This window comes from Salmo trutta, chromosome 19 (genome assembly GCF_901001165.1).
Source record: "Salmo trutta chromosome 19, fSalTru1.1, whole genome shotgun sequence".
NCBI classification, from domain to species: Eukaryota; Metazoa; Chordata; class Actinopteri; order Salmoniformes; family Salmonidae; genus Salmo; species Salmo trutta.
The window spans coordinates 11,897,799-11,912,328 of NC_042975.1; the positions used below are offsets into that span (position 1 = coordinate 11,897,799).

General features: G+C 40.2%; 1 protein-coding gene across 5 annotated transcripts in view; it reads right to left on the minus strand.

Annotated features, from left to right (window-relative positions):
- The window catches only part of LOC115153992 (gamma-aminobutyric acid receptor subunit gamma-2), a 90,517-nt gene extending 77,253 nt beyond the window's left edge, over positions 1 to 13,264 (minus strand). For 4 of the 5 annotated variants that reach the window (XM_029699736.1, XM_029699735.1, XM_029699734.1 and 1 more), the window contains exons 1-3: positions 12,801 to 13,264; positions 5,553 to 5,692; positions 3,612 to 3,679 (exon numbers count right to left, since the gene is read on the minus strand). In XM_029699736.1, the coding sequence (XP_029555596.1) occupies positions 3,612 to 3,679; positions 5,553 to 5,692; positions 12,801 to 12,916 (324 nt within the window). In that variant the 5' untranslated portion in view covers positions 12,917 to 13,264. Of the gene's footprint in view, positions 1 to 3,611; positions 3,680 to 5,552; positions 5,693 to 12,439; positions 12,682 to 12,800 lie in introns of those variants that run through there. The other variant, XM_029699737.1, reaches the window with a different exon arrangement.
- Between the last annotated feature and the right edge of the window lie 1,266 nt (positions 13,265 to 14,530).

Consider the following 14,530-nt stretch of genomic DNA (forward strand, 5'->3'; position numbering starts at 1 on the left):
TGTGACTGTACTATTTAGTGTCATTGTTTTATAGATACCACAGTGAGAAAGGATTCAGTTCGCAACTCCTACTGCTTCCACTAGATGTCAACGATCTTTAGAAAGTTGTTGGAAGCATCTGTCATGAATACAGACCGAATTAGAATGCTTACAAGTTGACACGTCATCACTTCATTTTTTGCGCCTGCGCATGAATCTGAGAAGTGTCTTTGTCATAATCGTTTATTCTAGACACTTGATAGGTTGTGTGAAAATATTACTGATGTTTACTGATGTTTCACGTTAAAAATGGACCAAAAGATTAATGCTAAACAACGTTTGACATGTTTGAACAAACATAAATAGATTATTTACTAGGTTTTTTTTAGCTTTTCGGCGTGACTTTACACTGCCCACCTCATTTTGTGGGAGCCTACTGAACGCTAACTATTTGGACATAAATTATGAACTTTGTCAAAAGAAACCACATTTGTTCTGGACCTGGGATCGCTGGCAGCGCCTTCTGATGGAGATAATCAAAGGTAAGGGGATATTTAGAATGTTATTATCGATATTAGATGATGCTAATGCTAACGGTATAGCTTAGCTTAGCTTAGCTTATAGCTTAGCTTATGTTGTTAGCATAGTACCCAGTTTATAGCAAAATGTGATTTCCCAGTAAAGTTATTTTGAGATCTGGCCATTCGGTAGCAATTACGAAATGATAATATATTATTCTTTGAATGACAATATTATAATTTACCAATGTTTTCGAATAGTAATTCCGTGATTTGTAATGCTGGATTCACTGGGAGCATTCGAGCCGAAAAAAATTCTGAATTTCACCGCGACTGTAAATGCTGTTTTTGGATATAAATATGAACTTGATGGAACTAAAAATGCATGTATTGTCTAACATAATGTCCTATGAGTGTCATCTGATGCAGATTGTCAAAGGTAAGTGCATAATTCTAGCTAGTTTTCTGTCTGTTGATGCCCTTCTTTGAATTGGCTAAACATTACACGCAGCTATTGTCAATGTACTCTCCTCACATAACCTAACTTTATGCATTCTCCGTAAAGCCTCTGAAAATCGGACAGCGTGGTTAGATTTAGGAGATATATCTTTCAAATGGAGGAAAATAGTTGATTATTTGATTATTTGAAATGATTACTCTTGCAGTTTTGAATTCCCCGCCATGGTCACATGACAATGAATCCCAATACCGGGATAAGATCCTGCCCCCTGGCCTCAACAGGATAACTCTGGTGGTCTAAAACCTATGTCAAACTAGGGATTCCGTGGTTAAATAAGGTAAAACAATCATTCAATGAATATTTTATTGGTGTACATGAACTATACTGTACATTGACACATCAAGCCCAAAACTGGAGTTTTAAAACATGCAGTTTTGGCCATATTTGCAAACATCCCGTAGACTTCTACTTACGTAGTATCTCTTTTACCTCCATAGCCATAGTCTACTTGTCACGTCCTGACCAGTAAAGGGGTTATCTGTTCTTGTAGTTTGGTCAGGACGTGGCAGGGGGTATTTGTTTTATGTGGTTTAGGGTGTGTTTGTGTATGTGTACATGTAGAGGGGGTATTTGGTTTATATGGTTCGGGGTGGTTGTGTATGTAGAGGGGTATTTGATTTATTAGTCCAGGGTTTTGGTTATTGTTCTATGTTAGTTTATTTCTATGTTCTGTCTAGGTGTTTGTATTTCTATGTTTTGGTAATGGGGATTGGGGCCTTCAATTGGAGGCAGCTGTCTATCGTTGCCTCTGATTGAAGGTCCTATATTTAGGAGTGTGTTTGTCATGGGATTTTGTGGGAGATTGTTTCTGTGTATAGCTCCATGCCTTACAGGACTGTTAATCGTCGTTGTGGATTTGTATACTTGTTTGTTTTGGTTTTCCTTCTTTGTCCTAAATAAAAGAAGATGAGTATACATTTTCCCGCTGCGTTTTGGTCTACGCCCTACGACACCCGTGACACTACTGAAACCAGTTTGGAGGATACTATACTGTAAGCCTCCTGCTACCAGTCAGATTCCCATTATAAATGTAGCTAGATTGCTTCCTGTTCAGAATAGGAATTGTGCATGCACAGGTAAGCATTTATAAACGTTGTTATAGCAACGGCTTCCGGTTAAACTCCAACGCCATGACTACTGACCAGAAAGCAGGATCTTGCTATTCTCAACAGGACATTTCAACTTACGACCCAAGCAGGCCTTGCACCAAATGGATGCTGCTAAAAGCTGTGGCAAAGTGAGTAGTCCTGCATTCTATACTGTTCATGCTTTGATACACACTCCAGCATCATCAGTTGACCCATAATCCTCTTCTCTTTAGAAAAGCTAGCATCCTCACCACAATCCTCAACAACAGCCATGACGTGATTTCATGTGAACGTACCCAGCACTGATTACATCTGAATGTACGGCAATCAATATGGTCTTGACATGCACGTACACACAAAGGTACACTCACACACAAACAGACACACAACACACACATGCAAACACACACACATAAACACTAAGAAATGTGAGCTGGTTGCTATGGAGGATGAAGGTGATTAAGAACAAGAAGATCAAACGAGTGACTGTCTTTAAACTCCACGATGACAGTAACAGAGCCATGCTTGTGTTAAGATTTTCTCTGTGGCTTGGCGCTTGCCTATGGTGGAGATGAGATTGTTGTGCTGAATTACAATGGAATTGGAACCTCAGCATGGATTTTAACTGGAGTACAATGGGACACAGTGGTTGCAGGCTCTCTAAGCAATGCAGTCCACTTATCTCACCCTACACACCCTGCCCTATTTTTACAGCCCAGCTTACAGTAACTCCTGTACTGTCTACAAATAGCAACAACCATCTTGGAGTAGCTTATTCCATCAAGTTTGTATAGGCCTACTCCATAGAATTTTGGATGTGTTTCCGACAACCATAGCCAAGGCAATGAAACAAAAGCTATGATATTACCTTGTGCAAGGTATCTTAAGTTAGATTTATGCAACAATCCATGACATGACATGAAAGCAACACAGTTATGGCATTCATTACTTAATGCAATTCATCAACATTACGGCTTTCAATGTATCTATCTATTTTTAAAACAAACTTGGCATGTACATGAACAGACCATGACGTAAATAAAATATGCCTGAAAAAGTGCAATGATTGGCGGCTACTGATAGACATCAAATCAATTAAATCCAACTGTATTTGTCACATGCTTGGTAAACAACAGGTGTACACTAACAGTGGAATGCTTACTTACGGGCCCTTCCCAACAATACAAAACATTTAAAATCAAAAAATGAATTGATAAATAATAGAACAATAATAACAGAAGGAATCAACACACAATGAGTAACGATAACTTGTCTATATAAAGTACTGCACAAACAGCCTTAACTCATCCACCCTATAGGTCTTCACAACAAAAGCCCTTATGGCTATATACACGGGGTACATGTACCGAGTCGATGTTCAGGGTTACGAGGTAATTGGGGTAGATATGTAAATATAGGTAGGGATAAAGTGACTAGGCAACAGGATAGATAATAAACAGTAGCAGCAGATTGTAATTTGAGATGGGACTCTCTCTATATACTCACCATATTGATAGCATTCACTGGGCCAATACTGTTGACAAACATGTCAGTTTGGATCACGGTTGGCTTTACTGAAAGAAGAAAAAACAAGTGTTATGATGCACATTCGATATTCTGTGTTTAGGTATTATTCATGTCTATCTTATGTCAGAGCTAAATAGCTTGTACTACTATAGCAGTTAGTGTGTCCGAGTGTAAAATGATGGCACCATGGAGCTGTCCATGGTGCTGAAAACAGATTTTACTACCCTGCACTAAATTCTCTCTCTCTCTCTCTCTCTCTCTCTCTCTCTCTCTCTCTCTCTCTCTCTCTCTCTCTCTCTCTCTCTCTCTCTCTCTCTCTCTCTCTCTCTCTCTCTCTCTCTCTCTCTCTCTCTCTCTCTCTCTCTCTCTCTCTCTCTCTCTCTCTCTCTCTCTCTCAGTCCAAAGTTCACCATGGTACTGGAGCTTACTGCATGATACAGTACAGATGTAGGCTCTTAATAGCGAGCCAGTTGGCTACAGCAGGAAAATGACAGGAAATGTTAATTATTATGTGGACATTTTTGTAGGGTTTGATATATGTTTTTGTAAGAGAAAATAATTTTAGGATCCTACATCTGTCCTGAGCCTGAGACAATCTCTGCTTTTCCACGATATTGATGTGGTAAAGGCTTTGACACAACACAGACACGGCTTCTAGTTTATCTCCAATCACAAACTCTCTCACCATAAAAGGCATGTTACTAGAGATTATATAGTGAGTGGACATAAACTGGCCCCATTTAGTGAGTTTCCGACTGCATAATCGGTGTCAAAAACATAGCATGATAAAAACTAAAACTTAAAGCCAGATTTAGTTCCAATTGTCAACTGGTAAATAGATTTATTTGAAAAACACAATAAATATGACCGTATACAAATTAAATAAAAACATAGCTTGGCTTTCTGAATTCCCACACCACTTTTGAGGATGATAACATTAACGCAGTTGTATAAACAAACTGCTACATTCATCATGGGAATACTCATCAAAGGTGCAATGGTGTGTAAAACCTATAGCCAAACAACAAATGCAGCAAACTGCCGTTTGGACGTCCTTATTTCCTTTGGCTCCAGGTTGGCTTTATATTATACCTTGTCTATACCTGCATGCCATGACGCACACCATTTCCTTTTTAGCAGATAACAACATTGCAGCCTGTGTCCTTGTGATATCATAATGCGAGGAAATTCAAATGTCATTCCCCACATATATCTCTTGTTAGCTATTTTGCTATACATAGACTGCATCAGCACTACAATTGAATGAGCTGCACAATGGACTTGAATCCGCAATGAATCCAAATCCCAGTGTTCAGTGCATGTTGGAGAAAAAACGGGGCACTCTTGGTAGTTGTTAGCTAATTATACCCACTGTGTAACTCTGGCAGTCTGGGAGATGACAGGGTGCAACATCAGATCATGTTTGATGGTAAGATGGTGGCGGCTGCCTCGGTAAATCTATTGTAGCTGTATGCATTTTCTGTCTGAACATGGGAGCTGACCCCAGCTGCCAGCCCAAGTGAAGGGAGAGAAAGCTACTTCACTGGCTCTATACTTGGCCAACAGCAGTGCAGGGACAGACGAGGCTAATAGGCCCATGATGGATAACCAGCCGTCCAGGTTTCATAGCTCACACTGCGTCTGCATAATAATGCTAGAATGTTGTTTCTGTTGCGCCAACCTTTACACAAGTCATACTGGGGCGGGCCTATGGCCCTGTAGACTGAATGGGCTCAGTGAAATGAGAGGGCTGTCTGTGATGATGCTATCAGTGATGATGGTGTCTGCTCATCACTCATGGCTTGAAAATACTGACGTAGATAGATTGTGACGAAGGTGTTGATGCAAATGTGGATTGATCTTTGGGGAGAGCGGCCATAGCAGCAGCAGCCAATCAATGTGCAGTGGTATGACACCTACCTCCTATATCTGGTCGCAGTTTGTTATCGTAGCCATCTAGTAGGCTGTTTAGGATGTTGGTGACATCGCTCTCGTACACTTTGGGAGTCAACACCCACGTTTTGTTTGTCACATCATCGTCATTTTCCGTCTGGAGGGAGCTGGGAAGAGAAAAGGGGAACAGAGGAAATATGAAGCAATGATTTTTCCATCAGCACTATAAACAGCAAGGTAAAATGAAAAGAGAGAGAATCTTGTTATGCTGTCAATATGTAAAGCAACGATCCACAACAACAGCACAGAAAAGACCACTACATCATACTAGACTAAGCTTGCTACGCGTTTAGGTTCCATTCTTTGAAATGGCACTGCCCGCTGGTTGAAATCAAAGGACAAGCCAGAAACGGGATAAAAGGGCAGAACTCCTGCTGGTTGCCACTGATCTCTATGTGATACCCTACATGAAAGTCCTCACAAACTGACACCAGCCCCACAGTGCAGCTGGAACTGAGGATAACGGCAATGAATTGTAGCATAGTCTTCAAAAACAAAATCCCAGTTAGGAGAGAAAGACTGTTACCCAGGCCCTTTCAGAACGCTGAAGAAATGCAAGGTACGAACAGTGGACCTGACATTGTTCCTTTGTGTGAGATTTTGTAATAGAATGATTGTTCTCTGCTCTCTTTTCAGTGCTCGAACAGAAGGATCCGTCTTGTGAGTTGGCTCACCTCTGTAAAATGTCTGTAAAGTCACCAAAAACACAGTCAGGTGTGGTATACAGTCAACATGGGGAGAGAATGTTCTGGTTACTCAGCCCCTTTCATAACACACTGAAGAAATGCAAGGTACAAACAGTGGATCTGTTGTTCCATTTGTGAGATTTCTTCTTTGAGATTCCTTGGTTGTCTGCTCTCTTTTCAGTGCTCTAGCAGAAGAGTTAGTCTTGGGAGTTGGCTCACCTCTGTAAAATGTCTCAATGCATTACAATGTCTCAAAAATCCTAATGAAAATGTTCTTCACTCAGCCAAGTGCCACTTAACTGAATTACACATTGAATAAAAGTGTTTTGCAATGGGGCTGGGATACTGAGGCTGGAGGTGTGAATATACCTATGATGGTGCATTGGAGTGCACCACAGATGAGTCTTGTCTAGAAGTGCTAACGGCAACACACTGTCATGAAGTGTGTGATTAGACTAACAAACACAGATTCAGGGCTCTGGGAAGTTGTTACCGCCAATGGCACGATAGATGGAATATGAAGGATTTCCATTGTGTCAGAACTTACTGTACCAAGAGCTTTACCCAACTCAGTAACCATGGAATCCGAGGGATACTGTATATATAGAAAAACCTTGAGAACAGCCAGCTACTGGAAGTCCATTGAGCAGAGAGAGGCTTCAGAGGAAGAATTGTTTTCATGCATGGTGCAGGACATTGTGTTTTCACTGCCAGGCTTCCTCAGGCAGCATTACATGCTTTATATTTATATATGGTGACACCACCAACACATTAAGACTTTATAGAGGGATTCAGGACAGCTTGGATCTTTTGGCCTATCTTGGACATTGTAAATGGACCTGATGTCGAATCAAATCCAATTTTATTTGTCACATGTGCCAAATACAACATTTCACCTTACCGTGAAATGCTTACTTACAAGCCCTTAACCAACAATGCAGTTAAGAAAATAGAGTTAAGAAAATATTTACTAAATAAACTAAAGTTAAAAAAAAATAAAAGTGACTATGCATAGATAATAAACAGCGAGTAGCAGCAGTGTAAAGTCCGGGTGGCCATTTGATAAATTGTTCAGCAGTCCCCTCTGTTCTAATAATAGAACTAGAATGAAGATTGAAATAGTTAAACATACTAGGTCTGTGGTTCTAATCTACTGCAGAGTCGATTGAGCCAATAGCATTCAGGTGCTGTTCCTACTTTTTAGCAGAACCCAGTTGTCAACGGAAATCCTCCAGAGACGGCTGGATGAAAGAGTAATCTGTGAATGTCCCCCAGACAGATCTAAAGTATCAGTGGCTAATTTGGTAACGGGAGGCCCATAAAAATGTCCAACTTAGAATGTGACACTGGAGTCCACTGGAGTACAGTAATGTTATTGTAGCTACCCCCATTGAGAACATGCTACAGCTGCAGGGCCTAGCTAACCACAAGAGGACTGTTTCCTATACTGAAAGGTTTAAATTGGCCTTTATCGCAGTTGCATCATGTGAAAACTGCTATCAGATGGATTTTCTTTTTATTCACACTTTCCTCACGTACCAGATGAAAGACAATTCAATTGTCTTCAGAAAAACAATTAGAATGAATTTGAAAACACTCCTTAAAGTAGTTCTGTTAAATATGCTCTCTAATTGAATTCTTATCATCAACACCAATGATTCATAAAACATTTATTTTTTATTTAACTAGGCAAGTCAGTTAAGAACAAATTCTTATTTACAATGCCGGCCTACTCTGACCAAACCCGAACGACGCTGGGCCAATTGTGCGCCGCCCTATTGGACTCCCGATCATGGCCAGATGTGACACAGCCTGGATTTAAACCAGGTACTATAGTGACACATCTTGCACTGTGATCCAGTGCCTTCAACTGCTGCGGCACTCGGGAGCATCGATATCCAAATACCAGTATTGTCAAGGGCATCGTAAGGAGTGGACCAAAATGCAGCGGGTATATTGATCATCGCCTTATTTATTGAAGGAAAAAAACACTTAAACAAAACAAACGACGAAAACAGTCCAGTAAGGTGCACAGACTACTAGGAACAACCACCCACAAACACAAGTGAAAACAAACACAACTAAATATGGCCTCCAATTAGAGACAACAACAACCAGCTGCCTCTAATTGGAGGTCATTGACAAAACTAACATAGAAATAGAAAAACTAGAAAAACACACAGAAATAGATAACCTAGGACATAAACCAAAACCCCCGAAACACACAAAACTAACACCTCCTGCCACGCCCTGACCAAACTACAATAACAAATAACCCCTTTTACTGGTCAGGACGTGACAAGTATACTGTACAGACCCCCAAGTCAGTTACTTCAATATCGTTTAAAATACTACAAACAATTCTGGGATGATTTGATGTTAACTTTAAAAAGATATATTTGAGCATAATGTTATCAGGTGGGAAAATCACTGCTTGTCTGTTGATAGTAATCATGTCACGTTTCCGTAAGCTATCATTTCCTGGGTTTGTGTCTGTGGCTAATGAGGCACAGCCCGTCCCAACTCTCCTCCTATCCAGCCACACACAAGACACATCACTGAGCACCATTCTTACAATCACTACACCAAATGAAGACTCATTATGGTAGCTAACACTGACTGCCTTAACGTAGTCCTCGCACCATTTTGCTTGTTATCGCCATAGAGAAGGTACTAGGATCTATCCCTGGTGGAACAAGATGAAAATGCCTCTGTTTGTTCATTTCTTGGAGGGTAAGATTGCAGTTTAGCTGACATTTTATAAAATGGCCTCCCGGTGCTCTGTCCTGAGGACACAGAGTTATTAGTGACAGATCACCTGACCTGTGGTGACCTGGTACTCCCTAATTAGCTCACCTCTGGCAGCAGCTCTATTTGTGTACATAGTTAAGCCTAACTAAATGGGATCAGACAGATTAGAAACATTATGATTGTTTAACGGGATACTTTGGGATTTGGGCCATTTATCTACTTTCCTGGAGTCAGATGAACTCGTAGATATAATTTTCATGTCTCTGCGTCCAGTACGAAGGAAGTTTTGCAAGCCAATGTTAACAAGCTTTAGTGCAATGACTGGAAGTCTATGGGTATCTGCTAGCATGCTAGTTAGCAATTGTGCTAGCGCTAGTTAGCAACCTCCTTTCAAACTGCAAGCAGACATAAAAATGGTATCTACAAGTTCATCTGAATCTGGGGAAGTAGATAAAGCGCCTCATTGTCAAAATCCCAAAGTATTTTAAGAGGCGCAATACATTGTTTTCCATTAATTATTAAATAGAACTTAAGACAGATAAAGGCTAATTTGAGAGGCACAAGACTGTTGATTTCATTTGTATTAACCACAGGAGATTGGTGGCACCTTAATTGGGGAGGACGGGCTCATGGTAATGACTGGAGCGGAATCCGTGGAATGGTATCATATAATCAAACACATGGTTTCTATGTGTTTGATGCCATTCCAATCACGCCGTTCCAGACATTATTATGACCCGTCCTCCCCTCAGCAGCCAACAGTTCAGATAAGAAAAAAGGACCAGTAGGCCTACAGTACAGAGGTTTGTGATGGAAAGAGGGTGTACTGTTTCTTTACAACTAGCGAGGGATGGCAAATGATACCAGTTAAAACCCGAAATCCATTATTAAAACAGAGCAGTTCAATTGTAAAATGGGAGTACAGAGGCCTACTGAAATTCTAGACACACTGAGCGGCATGCAGGTGGGAATTTAAGGAAGCAGGTGATATAAATACTTGTGAAAAAGTTGTATTATCCCCAGGTCACCCACTACAGTAGGCTTATTCCCTGTGCTCTTTGGCAATAAACTTGCTGTTTAGGATTAAGAATAGGCCCAGCGGCCCGTATCCAAAGTTCTTTCCATAAAAGTCACTTGATTGAAGGCCGGTAGACACACGAGACACCTGTAGGTCACAGTAATAGACATCCTGAGGGGTTATACAGTAGATGCAGTTTGTCTGACATACATTACATGCCAAAAAGTATGTGGACACCTGCTTGTCGAACATCTCATTCCAATAATTTGAAGGGGTTTCCACATACTTTTGGCCATGTAGTGTATTGCTTGTGTAATCACAACATAGTCTATAGTCATGGACAGTTTAACCCAATGGGCAATATGGGCCTTGTTTCTGGCATGCTAAACAGTGAGTTACTTGATTTAATCCCTTGGCTCCTATAATGAGCATAGGCCATTGATGATTGTCCTCCATATGCTATACTGTAGTTGTGTATGTTTGCTTCTTTGACAACATTTGTTGAGTATATCAAGTGAGAAGAAAGAGAGGACACACTGAGAGAGACAAATTAACAATACAGGTATGTTGAGTATGGTGAGTCTGCTATAGGTAAACTGTTTGACAGTAGTGTCATCCACCTATACCAAGTTGCATGCAATGTTGTCAGAAATTATAATTGAGCTCTGACTTGCAAAGCGCTGACTTGACCATCCACCACAAGTTGTAAGTATGATTGCCTGAAATGGTTGCAATATGGATCAAGCACTACACATGCCCTTTGATAAGGCACACCAATGTGATAAAGCTTAATACACCTATTACCATTGTTTTGTATGGCCCCGACCTAGGGCCCACCTTAATCCAGCACTGTCTGCACATGGATTATTAGCTATTCATATTGTGATAATCCACTCAACGCAGATCACCTAACCTGTGATGCTCTATTGGTCTTTTGGAAGCAGAGACATCACAACACAAGCTGCCCGGGTGGGTTGGGGTCGAAGGGAGGCCCACCAGACTACAGGCCTCTCATTGTTGCACTACTTCCTGCTGGCAAGGCTTTGGCACTTCCTGGGTTTACAGATACTCCTTGGGGATTAGCTACATCAGAAGGCATGTGTTTCCCCTGGGTGCCCTATGGGTGGCCGTGGAGCATGGCCCAGTGTACTGTAAACCAAGTAGTTGGAGTGAAAGTTGGATGAGTATGTTATTACTATACAATTAATACCAGAGATCCTGAGGTGCTTACGAAGTCACTAACAGTGGTTATATAGTTCATACTCATGTTATAATATATATATATATATATATATATATATATATATATATATATATATATATATATATATATATATATTCAAATAGATAGTAATACAATTGTAATAACAAATATATCCCTCAATGTGTCAACATAAAATCCCTTGGCCAGTTGTTAGGACAGTTCAAGCCTTATGTTGTACCTAGCCATGACAGCCTATACAGTGTTGCTCTCTCACAGGGGCTTACGTGTTATGACTACCTAGGATGCACCCTTATGTTGCCTTTCTCTGATAACCATGAGCTGCAGTCAAGGTGAGCTCATTACATTTCATCGCTCTTATTTACGTGGTCCCAGATGCATATGAAAAGCCTTGACTACTGAATTCTTGAGAACAGAATCCTTTTAAATTAGGTTTGAATCATGTTAAAGGCTGGCATATGTGTGAACACAATAGCACACACAGTGCAGACATTTTGATCTAGGCCAGAGACTCCATGGCCGCATTTTCTACGATGGTGATTGAATGAAGACTGATCTATCACCCTCCATTTTTCACCCTCAGGCAGCATACAAGACAGAAGCGATGTGAGCCCTTAAACCATCCGCTTCCTTCTCAAGTGTTCATATTTTCTTGGTGCAATGGGTGCCTTTTCATGACATGTCAATTGAGCATTTTCTTTCTACAGATTGTGGAGTTAGTCTCTCTATTGTTGCCTTTATTGCACTGCTTCTATGTAAATATAAAAGTCTACCATTTTGAAAAGTCGTGATTTAGATACAGGAATCAACAATTACTTTTGAATCATGATTATAATGGCTAAGGGGGCGGTACATATGAGACCGGTGGGTTTCATTGAAGTTCTACATACATCACCTTAAAAACATTCTGGGAATGAGGACGTTTTGGATCTTGTAATATATAAGGTTCATGCATCAATAGGCTACATCTTCACACATGCCATTTATACAGTACATAAACATAATGATTTATGTTGACAACACTTCAACAGAATGATATGGTATGGTATACATCTATTTTCAAGACATTAGCTTTAAATATTGTTCACATCTGAATAGCTTTGCCCAGTAGCCTACATCACCATTATAATATTCCTTATACAGCGAATAAACCCGTGCAAATAATGGAAATCCTTACCTGACCAGTGTTTTTTATTCTAACCTCCCCAAAACACGACTATATCTATGGGAATCACATTAAGCATTGCAGTTATTCCCCTGATGGAGCCAATACCACCCATCCAAAGTGCCAACAATGTGCGAAATACATTCCTTGACATGTAACTAAACTAGCCCTGGTTCTGTAACAAGCCACCCTAATAAACGGCAGGGTTTTATCCTGTCTGATAGAAAGCATAAGGGGAAGATCTGAGGAAAACATAAGATTGAAATAACTGGGCCGGACTCTCATTCTAGTATCCAAAAACAAAATATTTGCCCGGCCACACATGTATGTGTCGACGGCATTTTAATAAAAGCCTGGTATATTTTCTCCTTACCTTGTAGGAAGATTAGCCAGTAAAAACACCCAAAGAAATAGCTTTAGAGAGAAGGAAGGCTTCGCCATCGCTTTCGAGCATTTAGATGCTAAATTTGGAGGAGCAATGATCACCATCTTCTTTCCGTCTTTATTGCATATGGACTACTGTCTATCCTCACTGTGGTACATCACGCACATAAGCATAGGATAAACGGTTTGTGTTAGCGTTCGGTTCGGAAAATGTGCACCCTCTGCGGTGTTGAGCAAAACGGCCACAAAACCGATTGAATCTAATCAAGCTTCCCCGACTAAGAAATAACAGTAACAACTACATAAATACAGCGGCAACGGAATAGCCTAAAATCCAGCAACTGAGAAATATATTGGAGCGTCAATCTAAATCTGAATGCAGATTAACTCTGGGGTCAAAGAGGAATTGATGCACGTTGCTGCAGCACAGATGAACACATGCGTGGTTTCATTGCGCGGAAGCAGAGCTGTGTAGAGAGAAAAATAAAACTTAGCTTGCTACTATACTTAAAAATGTACCCTAAATCTTTTTTTTTGGTGTGTGTGTTATTTCCCGAAAATAGAAATGCCGCATAATATGTTTAGAGGGAGTTGTTGGTTTGATACGGGTTTGAATTGTGTGCGATTAAATAAAGCCAGCAAACAGCTGATATGGCGGTGATAATTAGGCTATAGGTAAATCTTGGCCATTTTAAACAGGTATGGGAACAATATGTAATTCATTGAGCTGAAAGATATGTGATCTAGCGTATTCTACTCGTCACCAGCACGGACAGATCGTTCTGCTTTCAGCACCCCCGTTAAAATGCAAACCAGACTGTCTGGCTTTCCCCGTAAACTAATTATTGAGTTGATTGATTCATTGATTTATTGATTGATTATAAACAGAATAATCAATAATTTACTATCTTTAACAAATAGATATATTTCCGTAGTAAATAACATGTTTAATACTTATTAGTCGCCAAAGTGCTTGATACTGGCTATTTTGTCTTGGTCTTGGAGGTTTGTAGTTCAGGGCTATTTTAACAACCCACCCTGACTTGCTGTTAATTGTAATTTACGAACAGTGTGGCGTTCAGTAGTCTCTTTTGGAGAGTCTCCAAATTTGTTCAGCACATGGATTAATGTCCATATTTATGTTCCCATTTGCTGTAATTCATTCGGAGGTCTCAGTTGGGTAATTTACAACTATAACATAACATCAGATAATAGGCTATCCTTTGTTTGACAAATTATCTGATTCAGTCTGGGTCATTTCAAACATGGGAGACAGTAAACCCAAATGGTCAGTCCCAGTTTACTTTTGCCTGAGGGATGAACCCCCCCCAAAATTATTTTTAGAAATATAATTTATGCACATAATTACGTTCGTGGCGTCATCAAAGGCGTCACGTGTTCTTAGCGTTGCTTCTCTACTGAGTAAACTGTAGTTGGGGTATATTAGCAGCAGTCACATAAAGTTTGCCACTTTGTCTCTGATATAAAGCAGCATGATGCTCCCTGGAAGCCTATGTACAGTACACTGTCTACATGCATTCATTTGTTGAACACTGGCACATCTAAGCATCAAAGTGACAGTACCTTATATTTCTGTAATGCATTCCACAGGAAATTGCTTCAATTGAAGTACAGCAAGGTATATGTACTATATGTATTAAAATCCACCAAATGCATAGCCTGGCCTACACCATGGGACACATGACATTTGAACCTGCT